The following is a 20,177-nucleotide window of genomic DNA, read 5'->3' on the forward strand; positions in this document are numbered from 1 at the left end:
GCGGGAGCCGCTCGGTGAGCGTGGCCGCGGGGCGGACCGGCCTTCCGGCGGGGCCGGCCCGAGCCTCCTTCCCGCGGGCCGGCGGCACTCCGCTCCGGGTCGGGCCCGCTCCACGCGGGGAGCGGCTGCGAGGCGCACGGCCCGTCGAGCAGCTCCTGGGTGGAGCGATTGGTCTGTCTCCTTCGAAGCCGAGCCTTGAGGACTGCTTTCTCGGAAAGCTGTCGAGATGCGTTTTGATAAACGTTCTCTGAAGTACCCGATTCGCGTCCAAAAGAAGGTCATTATCAGACACGTACCAGCTTTGCTTTTTCCTTACTATAACACACACTAGTGCAGGTTTTTGAGAACTTGATGATAAACTGCAATTGTGTGCCGAGCTTAGACAGCTGCCCCAAAGATGAGGGCAGCTGTGATGAACTCGCACTTCTCACTGCAAATAACACCCATCCCTTACTGTGCCACTCCTGATCTGTGGCGCTTTTCTCTATCTGAGATGAAAAACTGAAAACTTAGTAGATAGCATTATAAAGACAGGACTGCAATAACTGCTCTGTTAGAAGAAGGTATTGGCAACCTTCACCTTAAGTAAATGATCTATTTTCTTCATAGGTAACCCACGTTGCCGTGATGCCGGTGTTTTGTTTTCAAAGCTCTACAGCCACCACTACAGATCAGAAGGCTGTTTCATGATGAGAAAAAAATCACTTCTGGGTACCTGACCCTGCAGTCACAGAGGATTTCAGGAGCTGAGGTGTAAGTCCCTAAAACCAGGCACAACAGAGCAGGTTGGCTTCCATCTCACACCTTGGGAAAGGCTGTTATTGCTCAGTGTGAATCAAAGTGGGGTGCACCTTACAAAGCCATTCTGTGTTTCCATTACAAACTTTTATTTTAAGAATGAATCATTTGCCCACTAAAGTTTACCTTTGCCATACCAATACTTTGTCCTTAGAAGTAGCAAAAACGGTACTACAATTTTAGGGGGAAAAAAAAGAACTTACACATGAAAAAGCTCAGATACGTTCTGCTAAGTAGGATTCCATCCTTCCACTGCAAAGAGAGTACCTTTCCAAATGCAGTATGGACCAAAAAATAATTATAATAATAAATAAAAACTAATGCTCCAAAGGCTCATGGAATTGAGATTAAAGAGCCTTGAACAGCTGTTTAACACCAGAATACTGATTGAAAAAATTAACATTCCTTTTCCGTATTTGAAAAGTACAGTTATCTTGTCCATTACCTGTAACCATGACATAGCTGCCATAAAACACCACAGCAGTACCTACCACAGGTACAGCCGCTGCACACATACTTCTGACTTTCCAATGCTTTAAAGAACTGTGCAGTAAGACACACACCAAGATGCATGTAAAGCATGCAACAGATGTGGTCTGATTTTTGGGTGGTGCTGCGTGGAGCTGGGAGTCAGGCTCGATGATGGGTCCCTTGCAGGTCACTTCCAACTGAAAATATGAACAGATGCTGCCCACGGAGATTCACTGGCATATGGATGAAGAGTAGGCACCCCAATTTAACTATTTATCTATTTATTTATTTTACTAAACACTATCTGAAAGAAACCACATGGTCTAGAGGTAACATGCCATTTGTCTCTTGCTAAACATGGTACAAAGATCAATTTGGACTCAGGTACAGTGCTATTTAAAGTAAACCATAGTGAACGTGAGCCTTAGATCAAGGATGTCATTGAGGGGTTTCAGCAGTCAAGACAGTACACTGTTTACATGACTAACATAGGGAAAGTGCAGACCACACTGAGAAGGAAGAAATGAAAAGTCATCCATGTGGTTAATTACAATTAAGACACCAACACAATGAGACCCCGGTTAAATACACATATAGCAGAATGAGCAACTAGTATGTGCTGTAGAGGTAAAGCTCTGCAGCAAACCAAACTGAAGTTGCAGTGCAGCGTAGCAGGAAACTCAAAGTGCCCTCTCCTCTGCGTGCCTCACCTGTGTGGCAGCTATGGGGATAGCGTGCCCCAGAGAACCAGGAGAACAGATCGTGTGCTTGAAGGTAACGACCTCCTGGTACAGCTTAGGGAAGGATCACATCATGTATTTGGTTTTTAAGCTCAGGGAAAACTACCTCAGGCATATCACTTATGAAAGGAAATAAATGAGAGCAAACCACAGAAGTGAGACTGAGCTACGCAAGAGTAGTTCTATCCCGGCCTTTTTTGAGGAAGTTATTCAATGTTTCACTGTGAAAATTGAAATAAAACAAGTCAAACCATTTGCAACATTAGGAGTAATCAACGGCCAACATTTTGCAGACAGTTTGTCACTTCAGCTGCAGCTGAGACAGGGCTTCTACTGCAAACAACTTCCAGCTCAAAGCAAAACAGTTTGCAAAGCAAACACTGAACAAATGCAAAGAGTTTCTGTGTTGAGGCAAAAGCTTGGGCTCAACAGTTCCCAGGCTTACAGAAAGGTCCCAGAAATGTCAGCGTGTATTTTTTTTCTAAATCTCCAAGGAAGGCAGGCCTCCCAGAGCTACTGCACCAGCACTGGTGGTTGTTGGGGGTAGAAACAAAAAAAGAACAAGCAAATGGGCCTGATAGAAATGTTTCAGGTGGGGTAAAGGAAGCAGACAGAACTGAACTGCGATGGACTTCACATGCCCAGCTTTTTTCAACTCTAAGAAACGTACCCAGTTCAGATCTGTGCTCCCTCCTTGCCACCAAACTTTGTTTGACTTAAGCAAGTCAAACAAAGAGACTTTGTTCAATGCCAGCAGAGCTCTGACAGATTGCAGCAAGATAAGCACAGCAGAGGGCGCAGCTGAAGCGCCGAGACAAATCCATGTCATAAAACTGCAGCGGGTAAGAGACGCCTCACTGCTTTCTCCGGATCTCTGCAGCAGGACCTTATGAAACACCCGGGCAGGAATCCCCTATCGACCTTGCCAACCAGTTGGCAAACCAGTTTGAGTCAGAAGCCCCTCAGCAGCTGCTCCACAGCTAAACACACTGATCTTGCCAGTCAGGAGGCAGCACAGGTGTTGCACACTTGGGTTGTTTCTCATATCTCTGACCAACTTGTGAGAAATGAGCAGCAGAGTGTGAAACGTTCTCCTCCCACAGCACAACACACAGCAGCTACGCTGACAGAGCAGGAGGGGAGCACGGCGTTATATTCCTTACTGAGGAATGCTCACGCGCTAAGTGGTGTGATAATTAAATTGTTACTCACATTGACAAGTGGGTGGAAGAGGCTGAAAACCTCTGATGCAGTTTGCCACAGGCAATTATAGATTTACTAGCGATGCATCTGTCACACAGAAAGATGGGCTTGGACTCAAGTATCTGCAATAGCTCAACTTTAACCCACTTCCCAGAAGTAAAATGGAATGAGCAGACTGCTGTGCGTCCACAGCACAGCACAGACCCACCTCCAACCTACCGCATGGGAACAGCTGTACAATTTCACATACTCAAGTATTCATCCAAGCAAGAACTTGTAGACGTTAATCCTTATCCAAAGATCTGGGAATTTCCGCCCTAGAAATTCTGATATTATAACCTAGTTATGTAGAACTTACAAAGCCTCAGTTCTGCCATCTGCCATCTCACTTGGTCACTGCACAACAAAAGGATCGTTGGCTCAGCAGAGGTGATCTGACAGCAAGTAAATATCACTCCCTTCACTAAGCATCTGTCACTCACAAGGACTGACCCACCTGCCTGCCTATTTAAATTTTCCTCTCAAGCTCAAAACTGACAGTAATTTGTCTTAACAAACCTGGGAACTGACAGTGAAAAACTGAACCTTGTGTCCTATGGTACCAGCCCTATTTCACTATCAGCCACGTGTGAAACAAGTTGGTAGTGTTTAGACCTCTCCACATAGAGGGAAGATGATTAGGAAGAATGGAGGGGAAAAAAAGGAAACAAAAGGTAACTTCTACTAGCAACACCTTTTGGAATGACCAGCATTTGTTGTGCCAATCCCACTCCTAGGAGAAACCCATGCACCTGGCACCCCACCACAGTCTTAAGATTCTCTTAAATTCTTCAGAAATGAACTTTTGCTAGAGAAACCTGAAGGCATGCCAGGGGTCTGTGTTCCTTCTGCTTCCTGCAGAAGCCTGTAGGAAACAGCATTCGGTAGGGACATGCACAAAGGACAAGACACAAAGACAACTGAAGTGGATTTTTTTCCCCAAAGACTTTTTATTAGAGAAAAATCAAAACAATTCCCCAACCAGTCATTACAAGGTCAATCCGTATAAGCCCCCCACATCTGTTCCCCATAACCACACCAGCACAGTGAGGATCAATGTGCAGCACTACAGTGATGATACCATAACAGTCACCTGGGGAACTTAAGCCTTCACCACCATTTCTGAGAGAAAGGTATTTTTGTATTCTGATAAGGACGGGGAGAGGATGTCATAACAGATAGGACAGGGAAAGCCCCTCGCGTGGACTGTCTCTTCAACTTGTATAAAAACAAAAATCAAAAATCCTTAACAGATCTACAGGCTTCAAACTGTAAGACCTAAAGCTACCTTCAAATGACTTGTAATTCAGTCCTGGGGCATCACTGTTCTGCACTGTAACAGCTTTCAAAAGTGTACAAGGATAGCATGGATGCAAAGGGAGGGGAGTGGACTTGGATCCTTAATATAGCTTTATAAAAAAAAATAAAAATTAAAAGCAGTATAAGCACTTGCCAGTAGAACAAACTACTCCAGGATCTCAGCAATGGCAAAGAAGAGACAAAGCACTAACTTATTTAGATGACTGTATGTCCTCTTTTCACCTTCTTTCCCATAGCTTCACCCTGGACAACCGTTTCCCTCCTGGTAATAGATCAGATTCCAATTAGAAATCATGAATGCTTTTTTTTTTTTTCTTTTTTTCTTTTTAAAACGTGGTAGGCTGGGCCCAGGACTGCAGTAACCTTTTCCCATGTCAGAAGGGTCGAGGCACCTGAGACCAGAAAGCTGTGCTGCCAAACCATTTGCTCTGAAGAAATGCAGAGAAGGCTTAAGAATTTTAATCACTGCCTAAAAACTGCAGCATGCGAGTCCAAGAAGTTAACCTGTCTGTTTTTCCTCAGCTTTGCTTATTCAACACAACTGCATCTGGACAGCTGAGAAACAATGAATGCCTGTTTGCTCTCACTGCGGTACCGCACAGAGTAACAGTTTGGTGGAGGGCACAGTTCAGACACCCCTCAGATGTAGCATCAGCGTATTCCTACTCTGCACTGCTTTTCAAGTTCATTCACGTCCTTCCAACAACTCCTCTGCCAACTTGCAAAGCAACCCTTGCATCCTCAGACCTCAAAGTAGGGTACAGGCCTTTGTGCCGCACAAGGCACAGTGACAGCAGCCCACCTTGCTTTGATGTCTCAGAAAATGAGGTTCAGCCACCTGCCTGCTGAGTAAATGTTATACTGTTAGATGAGAAAAGTCTCCTGCTCAATTTAAAATCAAGTTTCTTAGCATAACCTGCTCCAATTTGCTCTGTGACTGTATCTAGCTGAGGCCTCTTCTCTGCACAAAAGGTCACCAATGACCACAGCCTTCAGAAAAACTGCTGCATCATTTTGGAACAAGAGAGGCAAATCCAACAAGAGCACATGAAATAAGGGGGCCAAGGCTGGACAGCCAATTTAAGCAAAGCAGGCTTCTCCTTCCCAAGCTCAAACATATTACCAAACCCTCCTTCCAAGGCTCTCCCTTCCTCCACACTGAATCATCATATGCTTAAGCACCTTGAGCCATCAGCATAAAAACTCCAGCTCCCACAGGGAGAAACACCGAGGTCCACGACAGGGACCAAACCTTGGACCTTCCTCCAACCTCAGCCCCTGCTGGAATGCTGAACCTTGCACACACCTTTATTCGCACGAGGCTCAGATCTCAGCTGATCAGAACGGGGAATCCCCAGCACTGCCCTGGTGCTAGCTGCACAGCACCTAATGCTGGATCAGGTGCCTCAGAGTAACATTACAGTCACAGACAGATGGGAGACATCATCAAGCCAAGATTATAAGAGGAGAACAGGCAGTGCAAGAGTTGGCTGCAGCTGTCATAGAAAAATCATTTTTATTTAATCGCTGACCCAGGAATCCCCAAACCCACCACAAGCTTCCCAACCCTTAATATCCAACAGGATTTCTGAAGTCCCCAGTCTTCCAATGTTTATGCTCCCCTCCCCTATTAGGGTTCAAGTTCCTGCAGAATAGCTCCAGTCAGTGGGTGTCATCTGTGAGATGGCTCTGGGAGGACATGGCTGGGTTCCAGCGGTGTCCAGCTGGGGCTGTGAAGATGGGGAGGAGGACTTGTTCCTTTACTCAATCAGTTTCTTGGCCTTGAAGAAACGACGCAGGTAGAATACCTGCCAGGTGGCCAGTCCAATGAGACAACACATGGAGAAAATGCTGAAGTACAGAACCCGAGTGTTTGTTGATTCTGAAACACACAAAATACCATCACATGGGAGTTTGACATCATAAAATGCTCCTTAAGAGGGCAACATTCCTAGGATTTTCCCTCCCCACCTCTGAAAAACTTCAGACAAGACATCGAATGACATAAAGGCACAGTTACACAAGCACTAGCAATACTTGGGAATAAATGCAGAGGGAACAATGAGAGACAGTGAGAGGGACAAGGTAAAATTACGGTTAAAGGGCAACACTAAATAGTACAGAATAGTTCACATTATGAAGAAAGAAAACAAAACAAAAGGGAAAAAAAAAAAGAAGCTTTCTAGAAGTGGGCCACAAAGGACTAGGTGACTGCTTCAGAAGAAGAGAAATATCAGCATTTTCCTGTACTAGAAACAGAATAAGCAGAGACCACTGTAATTGCTTGGTCTCCAAATGCTATCCTTGTCACACATTCAGTGGAAGTGAGGGTCTTAGAGCTCCAGCCCTCTAAAGGAACACACTGTCTCTTACCATTTGTGTCCCTCATTTCCTCTTCTCGTTTCTTCATATAGGCAAAGTCATTTACAATGGACTCTGAAAGATCCTCCAGGCGTCTCAGTTCTACTTCTAGAGGCTTCAACTTCTCCACTTTAGCAATCTAGAAAACAAGACAGTCAGACAGTCACTAAGCCAAAAATGGGAACTCCCACATGAGCTTTTACTGCCAGTTTGAACCACTCCTTCTCACATACTCCAGATCTGGGGCATCTTTCCCCTTAGGGTAACAGCTCTGCGAGCCAGAAACTACCACTGCATAAAACACTATCACTTCTCCCACCTGTTCCTTAAAGCACACTTAGGTCTACCCCTCCTACTCAACGGAGAAGCACAGTACGCATACATGCACATTTCTTCCTTATTCAGCCTACAGTTAGTTTATTCAGTTTGCTTTTGATGAGTGGGTAGAAGAGCCTGCCACATGGCTAAACCTCTAGTGAACAGCAGACACAGACCAAGATACAAGTGACTGTCACTTGCACACATGTGCAGCACAGTTACACATGCACACTGCTTATTAGCATTGAGACTCACATGCTCACAGGGCTAAATGTTGCCATGTGTACCAGAAAGTCAGGGCAGCCCGAGTCCTGACAGCAGTGGTTTGATTACATCCACAGACACTCAGGGCTTTTGTAGTTTTACTGTTAACCTCAAGGCCAGCAGAGCAGAGCCACTCTGAGCAGAGATCACACAGCCACAATGTACTCCACCAGATGACGCTGTTGGAATATGTATGAGATGGGTTCCATTTAAGCCAGCTTAAAAAATTAAAAAGCTTCCCTTCATAAAAGCTGGTTTTATGGGACATCATTTTTGTGCAGGTCATGCAACCTGCAAGTTACAGGCTGGTATCTAAGAGAAAAATCAACAGGAAATTCAATTAGCACAGTCCACAGCAGTAACTGTTTGAAGTTGAATGTATAAGCTCAATTTTGTCCCAGTCGAGGCCATCACTGGACTAAACCTTAGGTAAAGCTGGTGACACAAGCACAGCACAAAGGGAAGCTAACTGCAGATCCTGCCACTATTACAATGTATGTTTTGGATAACACTCTTTTTTGTGTAGAATTTGTCACTACTTATGAATGCCCCCACCAGGAACGACAGACACCATGTCATAACATCACACAGTGCAAGAAAGACACGCGACAGAAAATGAATGGTGCATGTTTGGGTCAGACTGGCTCTGAAGCACTGGTCTCACCACCGTGACTCAGAAAAGAGGCCAGGATGGCATCTCCCCGTGGTCCAGACACTCTCAGGCAGCCAATAGATGGCGCTCGGGGAGCAGGCATCCCAAAACGTTGCCGCTGGAAACAGTCCCAGGTTTCAGAACCGACCTGAAGAGGCACTCACGACCAGGACACTGCTAGCTAATCAAACACTTCACTGAAGGGTCTTCACATGACACACGGAACCTGGGACGCAGCAGGCCCTCAAGCAGTCATCTGAGTATTTTTATGCTGAGGTGAGCTTTGTATTACAGTTCTGCCAACACAGCAGAATCAATTTGGAGTGCACGTATGAGGAGGTAGTGGGAAATGGTAGATTAAAATCTTTCTAATCTTCCTGTTTTCAAGTCAAGAGGCTGTATGGATGAAACTCTGGGGCCTGGATTCATACTTGTTAGCAGAGCTTTGCTGAAGAATCAGCACTAGCAGAAATATGCCTATGGCCTGCACCCTGCTGTAGCATGCACAAGGAAGGCCCCAGGCACCACTGCTGACAAAGTCACTAGCAGACCAGCTCCATTATCCTCCCAGATGGTGCTCCTTCATATTCACGGAAGGCTAGAAAGGTCCACTGGGAGAAACTTGGGCTTGCTTGCTCCATTCTGCACTCCCTTCAGCTACTCTTAATATGTATGGGTAGAAACACTGGATAGCTAATTTCAGTACTCTCAGATAGAAACTTTCTTGTCTCTAGTGCAGCAAACGAGCACAGCTGCTCCCAGAGTTTGTAAGAAGCCCCCCAGGCCTCATGACAGTGAAACACCATCCTGGAAAGCACAAGAACATCTGGCCAGCATAACAACTGAGGCAACAATGCCACTGAGCTTCTCAGTGAGGCCTCTTAAATATGCAAAGCCCAACTCCCTAGCATAGAGAGACCACGGGCAAGAATCAACAAGTTGCAGACCTGCAAGGGAACCTTAATCCCCAAGCCTTCCTGGTGTTCTCTGAAGAGACCTTTCACTTTTTCCTACCCTCATTTCTACATACTGAATGGAGAAAACCACATTTCCCTACCTCAGAGAACTAAGGTTCTGGCAATGTCATGCAGCAGGTCATTAAGATTTCCTAGCCTTAACATCACCAAGTTGCTTTGCCCCAAGAGTATCTGCAGCTATGAAAGCTTATGAAGCCAGACTGGGACACTATCCCTTCTCCCACTGCCTGTGTCCATGCACAAGCAGGTCAGCATCACTGACCTTCAATCAACACTCTTCATCAATTCTTCCTTAGCAGTTCAGCAAAGGGAACTGAAGGGGAGGGCAGATCACTGATGCAAGGACACAAACATAAACAAGAGGCCCAAAAAAGACAGCAATTCCAGGACAGAACTCTGGGCAACAGTCCTCCCCGAGACCTTGCAACACCCAAAGGTCCTCAAAAAAAAAAATCAAGAATGCCTGCTAGCAATGTCTGCAATTAAGTGGGGCTGCAAGTCTAAATTCTTCTTTTCCCATGTTTGTCCCTGGACCTTTACCTTTGGTATAATTACACTGGAAACAAGTGTAATGCATACTTCATACTTGCTTTTACGCAAGGTTTTATCAGTACAACCAATAAGTTGTACCAAACAGAACCTTTCTGTTGAAACAATGCTTCTAGGTAACACTCCTCCTCCTTAATGAGGACTACCCTAATGTACCTCAAGAGGTACCTCACACTACCCTGATGGAACTCAAGAGTATGCTGCAGGGTTGATTTAGAGAGATTCTGTAAATGCAGTCGCCAGAATCTTCCCAGTTAAACTCTCAGGGGTCACCCTGTAAGACTTCAACGTCTTGTAATACTTCAACAGCTGGTTTAGCCAGGCAGTTGGCACAACGATTGCTTTGCTCTTTCCTGACCCCAAGTGGTTTTTATTCTTCACGTAGGACGGGCTCCAGCCAGGGATGAACAGCTTCTCCAAAACACAAAAGGATATAAAAACTCCTGCCCAACCATCTGAGAAGTTCATTAGTTTTCTAATTGTTCCTATACGCAGTGTCCTTTGCTAGCAGCTTTCTATTCTCAGACATCTCCCAGTCTGTTTTAAGCAGTGAGCATGGCAAACATTTGCAGGAACTTTTCTCCACTAACAACTCTAATTTCCTCAGGCACAGACTCTTCTGGAAGCTTATTGACCCCAAATTCCAGCAAGCAAAAAACATAGCAGCAGTCATCAAAATTCAGCATCCAAACCAGCCAGAGACTGTCCCAGCCACAAAGCAATTGCTATTCTGCACAGCTGCTCCTGAGTCTAAGAAAGCTATGTTCTGCTAAGATGTAAACATTTAAGTTTTTATGCCTGTTCCCAATGTCACACCTTCAAACCAAACACCCATCTCACACCAACTACTGCTCTGCCAAATACCTTCACACTGATGCACTGCCAGTTCTTACAAATGCACGAGTACCACTTCAGGGCTGTCACACCAGTACATCCTACAGCAAGGAAGGTAATGACAGTAACAAAGCAACCTGACCTTTAAGAGGATCTGATATTAACCTAAAATGCTCCCCAATGCTGGGGCAGGGGACACTGCACGTCTCAGTATCTCATTGCTTCTAATACCTATGCCCAGAAGCTGGGTCACACTGCCTTGGCAAAAATATTCACACATTAGGCTCTGTTTTACGGAGCACCGAATGAATTTTAGCTGATGTTTGTCTTTTTTTTTTTCCCCCCCTCTCGCATACAAAGCTTCACTAGAACAGTAGGTTGCAGACAAGCTTTCATCACCGCTGGGAAAACAGCTTCCCATCATGAGCCCCAGATCTACAAATAGCACCACGTGAGTGCTGGGAAAGGGGAGTTTGAAGAGCAGGCAGCCAGGGGACATACCTCCTCGTAGTTCTTTGCTTCAACTCCATGCTTCATATCCAGAATCACGAGCTGGTCCGGCATCCTCCCTGTTCCTGGAAGCATAATGAAAGGATTCATTGTGTGAAACAGTAAGCCTGCCAGGAAATCACCAGCTCTCCCCAGTGCTGAGAAAGGATTCACAACATCCCGCCCCTCCATGTCTGCAGCTAACTGCGGAGGCAGCACAGTCCAACCTAAAAATACAGAGACTTCAGAATAAATCCTGGCTGAAGGAGAGCCTCCCAAAGATAATGGGAACAAGCTGTAACCAAAAGTGCTAAGTATGTGTAGGATGCAAGTCGCTGTAAAAACTGCAAAGGATTGGAAGAGCAATACCAGCTGCTATGAGACGGCCTGGCTGAAGGCAAGTCACTGGGGGAGCCCACGTTCTTCCTTGCAGGAAGTGTACCAATAACTTATCAAGGTTACTGGGGTTGTAAATTTTACATTTAGACCGGAAGGAAGAAAGCTTCCATAATCGAGGAACGTGGCGTATGAGCACTGCTGACCTCCTCATGCTACAGCATCGCAGAAATTAAGGCAGCACCTTTTCCAAAATGTCTTTGTTCAGGGAATTCAGGGAATGAACTGACCAGATGTCTTAAGATCCACGCTGCTAATGCAAATCTCAAGATGCCAGGAGACTAACGAAGGTTGCAGTCAACAGCACAACACGTTAACTTGTTAACTTTTAGGGCTATGGAAGCCTATATCTAATAGCTTTTTTGTTTGTTTGTTTTAAATGGCTACAAACTATCATATCTGGGAATACTCACAAGAAAGAAAAAAAAAAAAGGCTATGCATTCAAGATACTCTAAAGAATGTAGCACATCAGCTGACCTGAGTATCATATTCCACTATACCACCCACCAAGGAAATGTCTGTACATAACACATTCCTAAATCCCAGCACTCTGAGGTATATGGATGTCCTCAGCTAGCTGCCAGAACAGCACAACGTTTGAATTCATTCACACTACAAACTTCAGAGCCTTTATCCAGGAGCACGTCCAATACTCACACTGCCTGAGGTGACTGCCAGGTGGACAATCTCTCAGTTCACAAACAAATTCAAAGTACAGGTTACACAAGGTCACTCCAGTCAGAGCTAGGAATGTATTCCAGACCTTCAATACGGCACCTCTAAGTTTTTTCTCTACTCACTAAACAGCTCTTCCAACAACAGAGTGGAATCACCTCCATGTTCTACTGCTACCAGCACATGGAATAATCTCCTAGCAACACGGCCCATATCAACTACAAACTGTTACTTAGATTTCCTAGGTTTCTCAAGTTGAGTTTTGCAGCCCAAAACTCAAACTCAGCTGTTTGAGGAGTCTAATGGATAAACTAGGATTAGGATGGAACTCTTTGGTTTTCTTATACAAGGTCAGATACCGCAAGAATAAACTTAAAACCCAGCACTGTTCTTTAACAGACACGTCGACTACAACCACCCAGTGCTCCTTTCTCCAGCCAACAAGCTTTGACCACCTACACCTTGTATCAGCATGCCTGGAGACTGGTAGGCAGGGTGGCCAACAGTAGCTGCAGAAAAGAAATGTAAAGCACACAGTTTCAGTGAGAGGTTTTTTCTATGTTTAAATTACAGCAACTCAGGGGGACAGCTGGAGCTTCCAGGAAGGAACAAGAAAAGATGAAAAGGCCAGCAAACAGGAATACAGAACTGGAAGGATTCAGTTGTCAGGCTGGAAGGGAGAGATGCCAGGAGGCAGAAAGAAAGCATTAAAAATGAGAGCTGCTGGGTGCAAAGGGGCGGAAAGCAGACGTTCTGCATGAGGTTAACATTGTTGGGGATTGTCCTGGAAAAACCGAAGCTGCACTTCTAGAAGTGTTCTGAGCTTCCTTTAAGCCTGTCAGATCCTCAGTAACTCCCTGCTCCTCCTGCAGCTGGTGCTCACCACAACAGAGCAGATCAGCAGCAAAGGAAAAACAAATAGTAACTACCAGAGGTCTTGAACTAAACTATCCAGCTGATACCCACATCTCCCACTTGTAAGTGTTCAAGAGGCCATCTCAAACGAGCACAGAGCTGTTTCCTGGCAGACAAAGGAAGTTCCTAATTTGCCAAGTCAAAGGATAAACAAGATAGTCGAACTGGATGTCAAAAATGTTTCGCAGAGAAATGGCAGAATAAATAAGTCAATAAACACGAGGTTGGGAAACTAAAGATTACAGAATGAGCAGAGAATTAAAGATGGAGCAGGCCTTTTATCCTGGGGTGTAGTGGTAGGACAAAGAGTAACGGCTTTAAACTAGAAGAGGGTAAGTTTGGATTCAAGAAGCACCCTAAGACCTCCTGCACTCTCATAACATGTACCTTCTACACAGCATCTCCTTCTCACTTCTTCTTCCTTATTTCTGTGGTTAAGGATTGAGAAATCCCAGTTGCTTAGATCCTTCAGGGCCCAACGGCTCCAGGCTTCCTCTACCAACAGTTCTCCTCTGCCAGTACTCCACCAACATCCTCCTTAGCTGGAGCACTAAAAGTCCTGATTGCCTACTTGAAGAAACTATGAAAAAACAAAACTTTTTGAAGAGAAACACGGGGAGAAAAAAGATCTCAGTCAGTTTTCTCATTCCCCTGCCTGCATTATAGAGGAGCGAGGCACCTCTTGCTACATGGCTACTTCTTCCTAATCGACCTAATCAAGTCCTGCAGATGATCAGGCCTCACAGTGCCACCACACTTATTTCAACATTTTTGTGATACCCACTACAGGTATGGAAATTAGAAGATCTCCATCATGCAGTATGTATCATTAGCAAGGATTATGCCCCCCCCAAAAAAAGAAACTGGTAGCTCAAAGGGACCTAAAGAGAAAGCCTTCAGAAGAGGATCCAGCTGCTGAATTGAACAGCTCTAGATTTTGGCACTTTGATCCCCCACTGGTCACCAAGTAAAGCTGGACTTAGAAATATTTTTCCTCATTGGTACCAAGAGCTTTAATATAAGCTTTCAGCAAGACAAGGCAGCCAAGGAACAAACCTTTGATAGAATCAATAGAGCTGTTAAGAAGCTCAGTCTAAGCAAGAAACTCCTGGTCACAAGCACTGAAAGTCTAGACACAGCTAAAGAAAGAAACCTTTCCCACTTCATTGTGTGACCACACAGTAGCTAGAAAGGATTTATTGGACTGTCTGGAGACCTCCCAAACACCCAGGTGTTGGACAGTACATAGCAGGAGTGACTCTCCCATATGAGTCACTAGCACCTGCATGTCTTGATGTGTTAAGGAGCACTGAGAAGCCCTACCTTTGCAGTGAAATAAAAGCAAAACCCTGAGCATTTAGAGTCACCGTTTCATCTGAAAAACACGATAGAAGAGGTGCTACAAGCCAGATGTCTCTTAATAAAAGATACCTGTCTTTATCTGACAAGTTCTCTTCAGCTTGCAAACTATTTGCATGTTATACATGGAGCAGAAGAGCAAAACAGATGCTGCATTTCAAGAGATACGAGGAATGCTGCTAGTGACTGCTCTGTAAAGAACTTTGAGATCTTCTAAGATAAGACATGGGAGAAGTGGCTCCAGGGAGCAGAATTCCAACAGAGACGGTGAAAAAATGCAAGCACCTACAAACCTGCACATACGTACTCAAAGCAAACCAGACTGGAGCCTATGTCAGCTGCTTTCAGCACATCTGTCCTGAAGCTGAGCCCAGCCACTCAAAGCAGCACATGCGTCACGCTCAAAGGAAACGAGCCTCAGTGCTCGTTAGGCAACCATCCCTGCAGCACAAAGGCAATACTGACGTCCTGCTCATTTCCTCTTCCCTTTACTGACCGCTCAGCAGCCATGGGTGCAAATGAAAGCCACGCTCTTTGATACACACACAGGAACTCCATAAAACAGTTGCTAGCCTAACAGGATTGCTGCAAAGTACACATTCTATTGAGATTACATTCCACCAAAGGAGAGGAGTGGGTCAACACGACACAAAAGCTACGTTCTGGAGATGAGGATATTCTGCTTTGTCCTTGCTTGACTGCAGGATGGCAGGAACCATGAAAAGAACAAGAGAGGTGTGTTTTGCTCCTTGCTACCACCATTCATAGCAACTGTGGTAACCTGTGTAGGAGGAACACAATTCCCCTTTCTTTTTCCTGTTACAGAAGAAACCTGAGCACTCTACACAACAGCCACAGAGGAATACTTAACTTCCAAATGCAACACAGACAGCAGATATTCTGCACCATGGAGAATACACACAAACTCCTGAAACACAGCTTTAAAAGACAAGATGTTCTGCAGACTATGCTCAGGATAACTTTACACATACCACTAACCCAAACATCCACATCTACACCAACTTCATTAGAAGGTGAAGGCAACCAGTGGTTCTTTCACTTACCCACAGGAAGCTTGCTCTCAAAGCAGGCCTCAAACATGTCATAGTCTTCAGTGGTAAAGGCAAACTTGCCCTTAGTGGCATCCTCTTTAGCATACAGGATGTGCCCCGCTGAGTCAGTTATCTGTAAAAGAGATAATGAGAGTAAGGAACGCAGTTTTTCACTGCCGTAGGCTCACACTACAGAGTTTTGGCAGCATAAGAAGTAAAAGACATCTCCTAAGCTCCCTATTGGATCAGATACTTTTCTTTTTACAGTTTTCCTCCTCCCTGGCAACTACATCAAACTCTCTCCTACTCATCCTCACTGAGCTGACAAAGTCAGAGTGCCTCTCAGGTAATCACTGACTCTCACATTAAAACAAATATACAAAACAGACAAAAAGTAAAAGAAAACAGAACAGAAAAAGAAAACCAACCCAAAACTGAAAGCCACACTAATTTCTTTTCCTCTTATGACAGCTGAATACAGACTGCATTTAGGAACTCTAGATGTATGAAGTGTCAACCACTGCCTTCTTTCTGCAAATAAAATTTATAAATTCCCACAGTAACAAATACAGAGAAGTCTTATGGTACAAAAAAAGACTAATTTCCCACAAGATGAGATGGAGAAAGGCACATCTATTTCTCCAGAAATGAATGATCAGTGCAGCCCTGAGTTACGCAAGGTCTGAGTGCCAACATCCACAACAGTCAGTTCAGAGGACAATTCAGACTGCAGACAGAATAATGACTGCTTTGCACCACATCTATGAAACTACTAAGAACAGGTAAAAACAGCGCCTCTATAAAAATGCTTCAACCAAGAGTAAAAAAAAAGACACACATTACGTGGCACAGGCTTGAGAATTACTGTGCCCAATGAGGAGGTCCAATCAGTTGAAATACACTGACCAACAATTGGGTGGAAAAAAAAGAAGGTATTACAAAACCGTGTGAAAATCAACAGCATGCTTTCCACTGGAATGTATCCCAGTTTCCCTCAACAGATATGTTTGAAAAGCTGGGAACTAATTTCAAAAGCACAGAATACAGAGGTACACAAAGTACTCTGTGTACAAGGAGGATAGGTTGGCCATTTTCCTTCCCTCCACCTTAAACAGAAAAACAACTGTGCAATCTAACAACTTGTTTCCCCATGAGAAATAAAACAAACCATACAGAAAGGCTACATACCTAACACAATTTTTGGGAAACACTCCTGTTTTCCTACCCGAGCATCTAATTAACTCCCCAGAGGACACCACTGAGGCCTACCTCCTACTAAGATTCGGAACCTTCTGATAACGAGAGCTGCTACACTAGACAAAAGAAATAATAAACCCTCAAGCCTTCAGGTGTAAGACAGTAGGAAAAAACTTCCTTTACATAGAGTATTTCATAATTGTCTGTTACAGGTTTTGTTGTGGCTTCCCCTGCACCATGTGGTATTTGTCAGCATCTGAGAACAACATGGAGCACTGCTGCGGTGTAGCACTGCAGCTCCTTTCCAGAGCTCTACCCGTACTGAAGCAGCATGCAGATACACATCTGCCCAATGCAGGCAGGCACAGGCAGCTGTGCTGCTGTTCTCCCTGCAGCCGGACACAGACCGTATCCTGCTTGGAAGCCACCAAACTACTGGAAGAATTTAGCTCAAGCGAGCAGGTTCTTCTGCAGTGCAGGACTGCCTGCATTTGGCCGTGGCAAAAGAGCTTAGATTCTGGTCACTGCACACCGTTCAGCAGTGTAGTCCTGATTAACCAAGATACTGATGGTGTATCTGGGCTGATATCGTATCGTCTGCACAGTGGGTTCTCAGTCCCAAGAATGGCGACAGGACACAGTAAAGAAAGCTTTCAGATGACCCCATTATGTTGCTCCTTTGGGGCTTTCCATAGACCAGAGCTAATCTTTAGCTAGAGGATATCGTGCAGCTTAATCAGTTTCTGTCCTTTATAGGTCTAGCAGCACCCTGCTCATAAAAAGGATTTCAGACAGCCAAAGCTCTGCTGCTTCCATCAATATTGAATGCTGTTACCCAAATCAGCCAAATGTCCATTCATCTGGGCCTGCGGGGGTGGGAGAAGCTGCTAATAGCCCAGCCAGAACACTTGAGGGGGAGAGGCTGTCCTGAAAAGGATTGTTCATGATATTCAAACGTTATTTACAGTAACACAACCCTCCACAGACACGGCATTGTTCGCCCTTGACAAACAGCCCAGCAATTCCCCAAGCCACCAGTCCCAACAATGGCACTGACGCACGTGACCGGGCCTGAGCAAGACGTCAGCCACCCATGGGCCTCCCTCCTGGAGCCAGCTGGCAGATTGCGCAGATTCCTCCCAAACAGAGGGTGCCACTGTTAGTGTTGGAGCATCACAAACACAAAGCTCAGCCCATGGACAGGAACCATACCGAACACAGCCAAAATTAACTACCAGCCGCCTACGCTCCGTGGCCAATCCAGGGATTGCAGCCAGCTGTCTAGTGTGGGGGGAGCGAGACCACCTGCAGGTACCATGCCCACAACTAACCTTCCCACAGAAAAAAAGACACAAAGCAGGATGCATCTAGCCCAGGGGCTGCAGCACTTCCAGCAGGTCCAGCGGCTGGGAGCCATCACATACCTGAGCCGTAAGAAGGGGAGAAGGAATAGCATGGACTCATTTCTCTTTTGTAGCTTTTTGGAATACTACAGGACATTTATTTATTTTACATCAAATTGATTTTAGAGCTCCTTCTGTGAGCACTCCTATTTGGATAACTGCTTCAGCAGCAAAGCCAGACTCCAGCATGGGATTTACTGCCTTGCCACCTGCTAAGACCACTATAAAAAAAGGCAAGGTTTGGAGGAGATGCAGCTATAGCAGTACAACAGGCAATGAGGGTTCCTGACAAGAGAGGCAGGCATATGGCACTCAAGCGGAAATACATACACCTTAGCAGGCAAACATTAGAGCAAGACTGTAAAGCATTATGTATGTAAGCTGTATGTCCGTCTATACACAGACAAATTCCCTCTTACAAATGATGTAAGATAGCAGAAAAAAAATATATTAAAAAAGAAAAAGGCTTCCAGAGCAGCGTGCTCTGTCCTTAATCAAACACAGCAGCCAACCTCACAATGCCTCCAAGCATCTGAGTGCAGTGCTGGAGCGGCAGCCTGGTTTCAGCAGCTCTTCTACTCTCACCGTGTAACACAGCCACTTCTGGGCCCTGGGCAGCCCACCCCGTCAGCAAGTGCTGCGTGGTAACTTCTGAAGGCTGTGGGAGCTTTGACAAAGACGAAAGGCACACAGAGAGCTGTTAACAACCAATGACGGCGCAGCAGGCCTTACATAACTAGCTGGGAAATCTGAAGAAATGCAGGTTGTAGGCAGAAATACTCAAGGTGTGTTTTAATAGCTGCTCGTCACATCGACAGGAACATTCTCAACGCTGTTCAGCCTTCCCCTGCGCCGCAGAAAGGTGCTTTAGGCCGTACCCTGATAGCTCCTTCAGCCGTGCCAGCGGCGGCAAGCGAGTACGTCACTAAGCCCCGTGAGCCGCCCAGCTAAGCTCAGCACGGCTGCACACGAGGCGTTCCAGACCCCCTCCCCACTGCTCCCTGCCCACGCCGCACAGCACGAGGCAGCTCCGCGAGAGCCACGTCACCGCGGTCCTTCCCCCCGCCCGGTGCCAATCAGCGCCGGCCCGGCGGAGCGCACGGCCCCGCACCGCAGCCCGGGCCGGGCCCCGCTCGCCCCACGCCGCCGCCCCGGGAGCGGCCCCACGCACGGAGCGCCGTCCGGACGCGGCCTCCCCGCCGCCCCGCTCCGGCGCGTCAGCGCGGCCCGGTCCGGCGCAGCGGGGCGGGGCCTCCACGCCGCCCTCCGCCCGCCCGCCCTCGGCCCGCTTCTTCGGGCGCCGCCGTGGCCGCACCTTGAGGTTGGCGGAGGGGCCGCTGGAAGAGCCCGGCGGGGCGCCGATCTCGTACTCGCCCGTGACCAGCGTGTCGCGGTGGATCTCCTCCCGCAGGCACTTCCGCGCCTTGCCGGGCAGCTGGAAGGAGATGGGCCGCGCCGGGCCCGCCAGAAGCAGCAGCGCCAGCAGCGGGGCCAGCCTGAGGCGGGGGCGGCCGGGCGGCGGCAGAGGCATGGCGGCGGCTCCGGGTGCGACGGGCCGGCCTCCGCCACACGTGACCGCGCCGCCGCCTGCGTCACGGCGGAGGCGCGCGGGGCGGGGCGGGGCAGGGCGGCCGTTGGCGTTCGAATCTGCGCCGCGCACGTCCGCTGAGGCGCTGAGGGGCGTGGGGCGAGCGGCCGGCGGTCCGGCCCGTATCCCGTCAGCGTCGGTATGGGGCAGTCGGTACGGGGCAGTCGCGGTGCCGTGTGAAAGCGCGTCTCTTACCAGCGGGCTGTGATACCGTTCAAGGAATCGTCAAAGCGCCCGTTCAGATACGGCGGTGCGCGCTAAGGATGCAGACACGAGCTCTTAGGGCTTTCCCTGCAGTTGGGTGCCTCCCAAGTCTCTCGCTGGAAGATGCACTTGCTTTTTAATTACACGCATATATATTAGAAATTCCAGAGTGATTTCTCCGTCTTCTTGAGCCCAGAAATAATTGTTGTGCCACATGTCTCCTTTCGGATCCGCACCGTGCAAATACCGTATGACGGTGACAGAGGCATGCCGGTGTTTCTGGCAGCGAATAAAATCATGATGATGGTTTTCAAGTGAGTTGGAGGCTTTTGTCCTCCCTCGCCAGCGTATGGTCAGTTCTACTCTTATTAT

At 46.8% G+C, this 20,177-nt stretch overlaps 1 protein-coding gene and 1 long non-coding RNA gene across 2 annotated transcripts; one reads left to right on the plus strand and one right to left on the minus strand.

The window, feature by feature from the left end:
- Window positions 1–30: 30 nt before the first annotated feature.
- Window positions 31–4,899, plus strand: LOC125694468 (uncharacterized). Its single transcript, XR_007377569.1, has 2 exons — window positions 31–277; window positions 610–4,899. It is a non-coding gene; the product is annotated as an uncharacterized LOC125694468 (long non-coding RNA).
- Window positions 4,178–19,591, minus strand: TMED10 (transmembrane p24 trafficking protein 10). Its single transcript, XM_048947730.1, has 5 exons — window positions 19,329–19,591; window positions 15,426–15,546; window positions 11,028–11,101; window positions 6,945–7,071; window positions 4,178–6,453 (listed from the first exon to the last, which is right to left on the minus strand). The coding sequence occupies exons 1-5, from the start codon at window positions 19,542–19,544 to the stop codon at window positions 6,332–6,334; spliced, it is 660 nt and encodes a 219-aa protein (XP_048803687.1). The 5' UTR covers window positions 19,545–19,591; the 3' UTR covers window positions 4,178–6,331.
- Between the last annotated feature and the right edge of the window lie 586 nt (window positions 19,592–20,177).

Source organism: Lagopus muta, chromosome 6 (genome assembly GCF_023343835.1).
Source record: "Lagopus muta isolate bLagMut1 chromosome 6, bLagMut1 primary, whole genome shotgun sequence".
In the NCBI taxonomy this organism is placed as follows: Eukaryota; Metazoa; Chordata; class Aves; order Galliformes; family Phasianidae; genus Lagopus; species Lagopus muta.

What these genes read in the sequence shown, in the direction of transcription:
- TMED10 (XM_048947730.1), bottom strand. Translation starts at nt 19,544, where the DNA reads ATGCCTCTGCCGCCGCCCGGCCGCCCCCGCCTCAGGCTGGCCCCGCTG. An exon ending in GCCCCTCCGCCAACCTCAAG is followed by an intron (nt 15,547 to 19,328) that starts GTGCGGCCACGG and finishes TCTCTTTTACAG; the next exon opens with ATAACTGACTCAGCGGGGCA. An exon ending in TGAGAGCAAGCTTCCTGTGG is followed by an intron (nt 11,102 to 15,425) that starts GTAAGTGAAAGA and finishes TTATGCTTCCAG; the next exon opens with GAACAGGGAGGATGCCGGAC.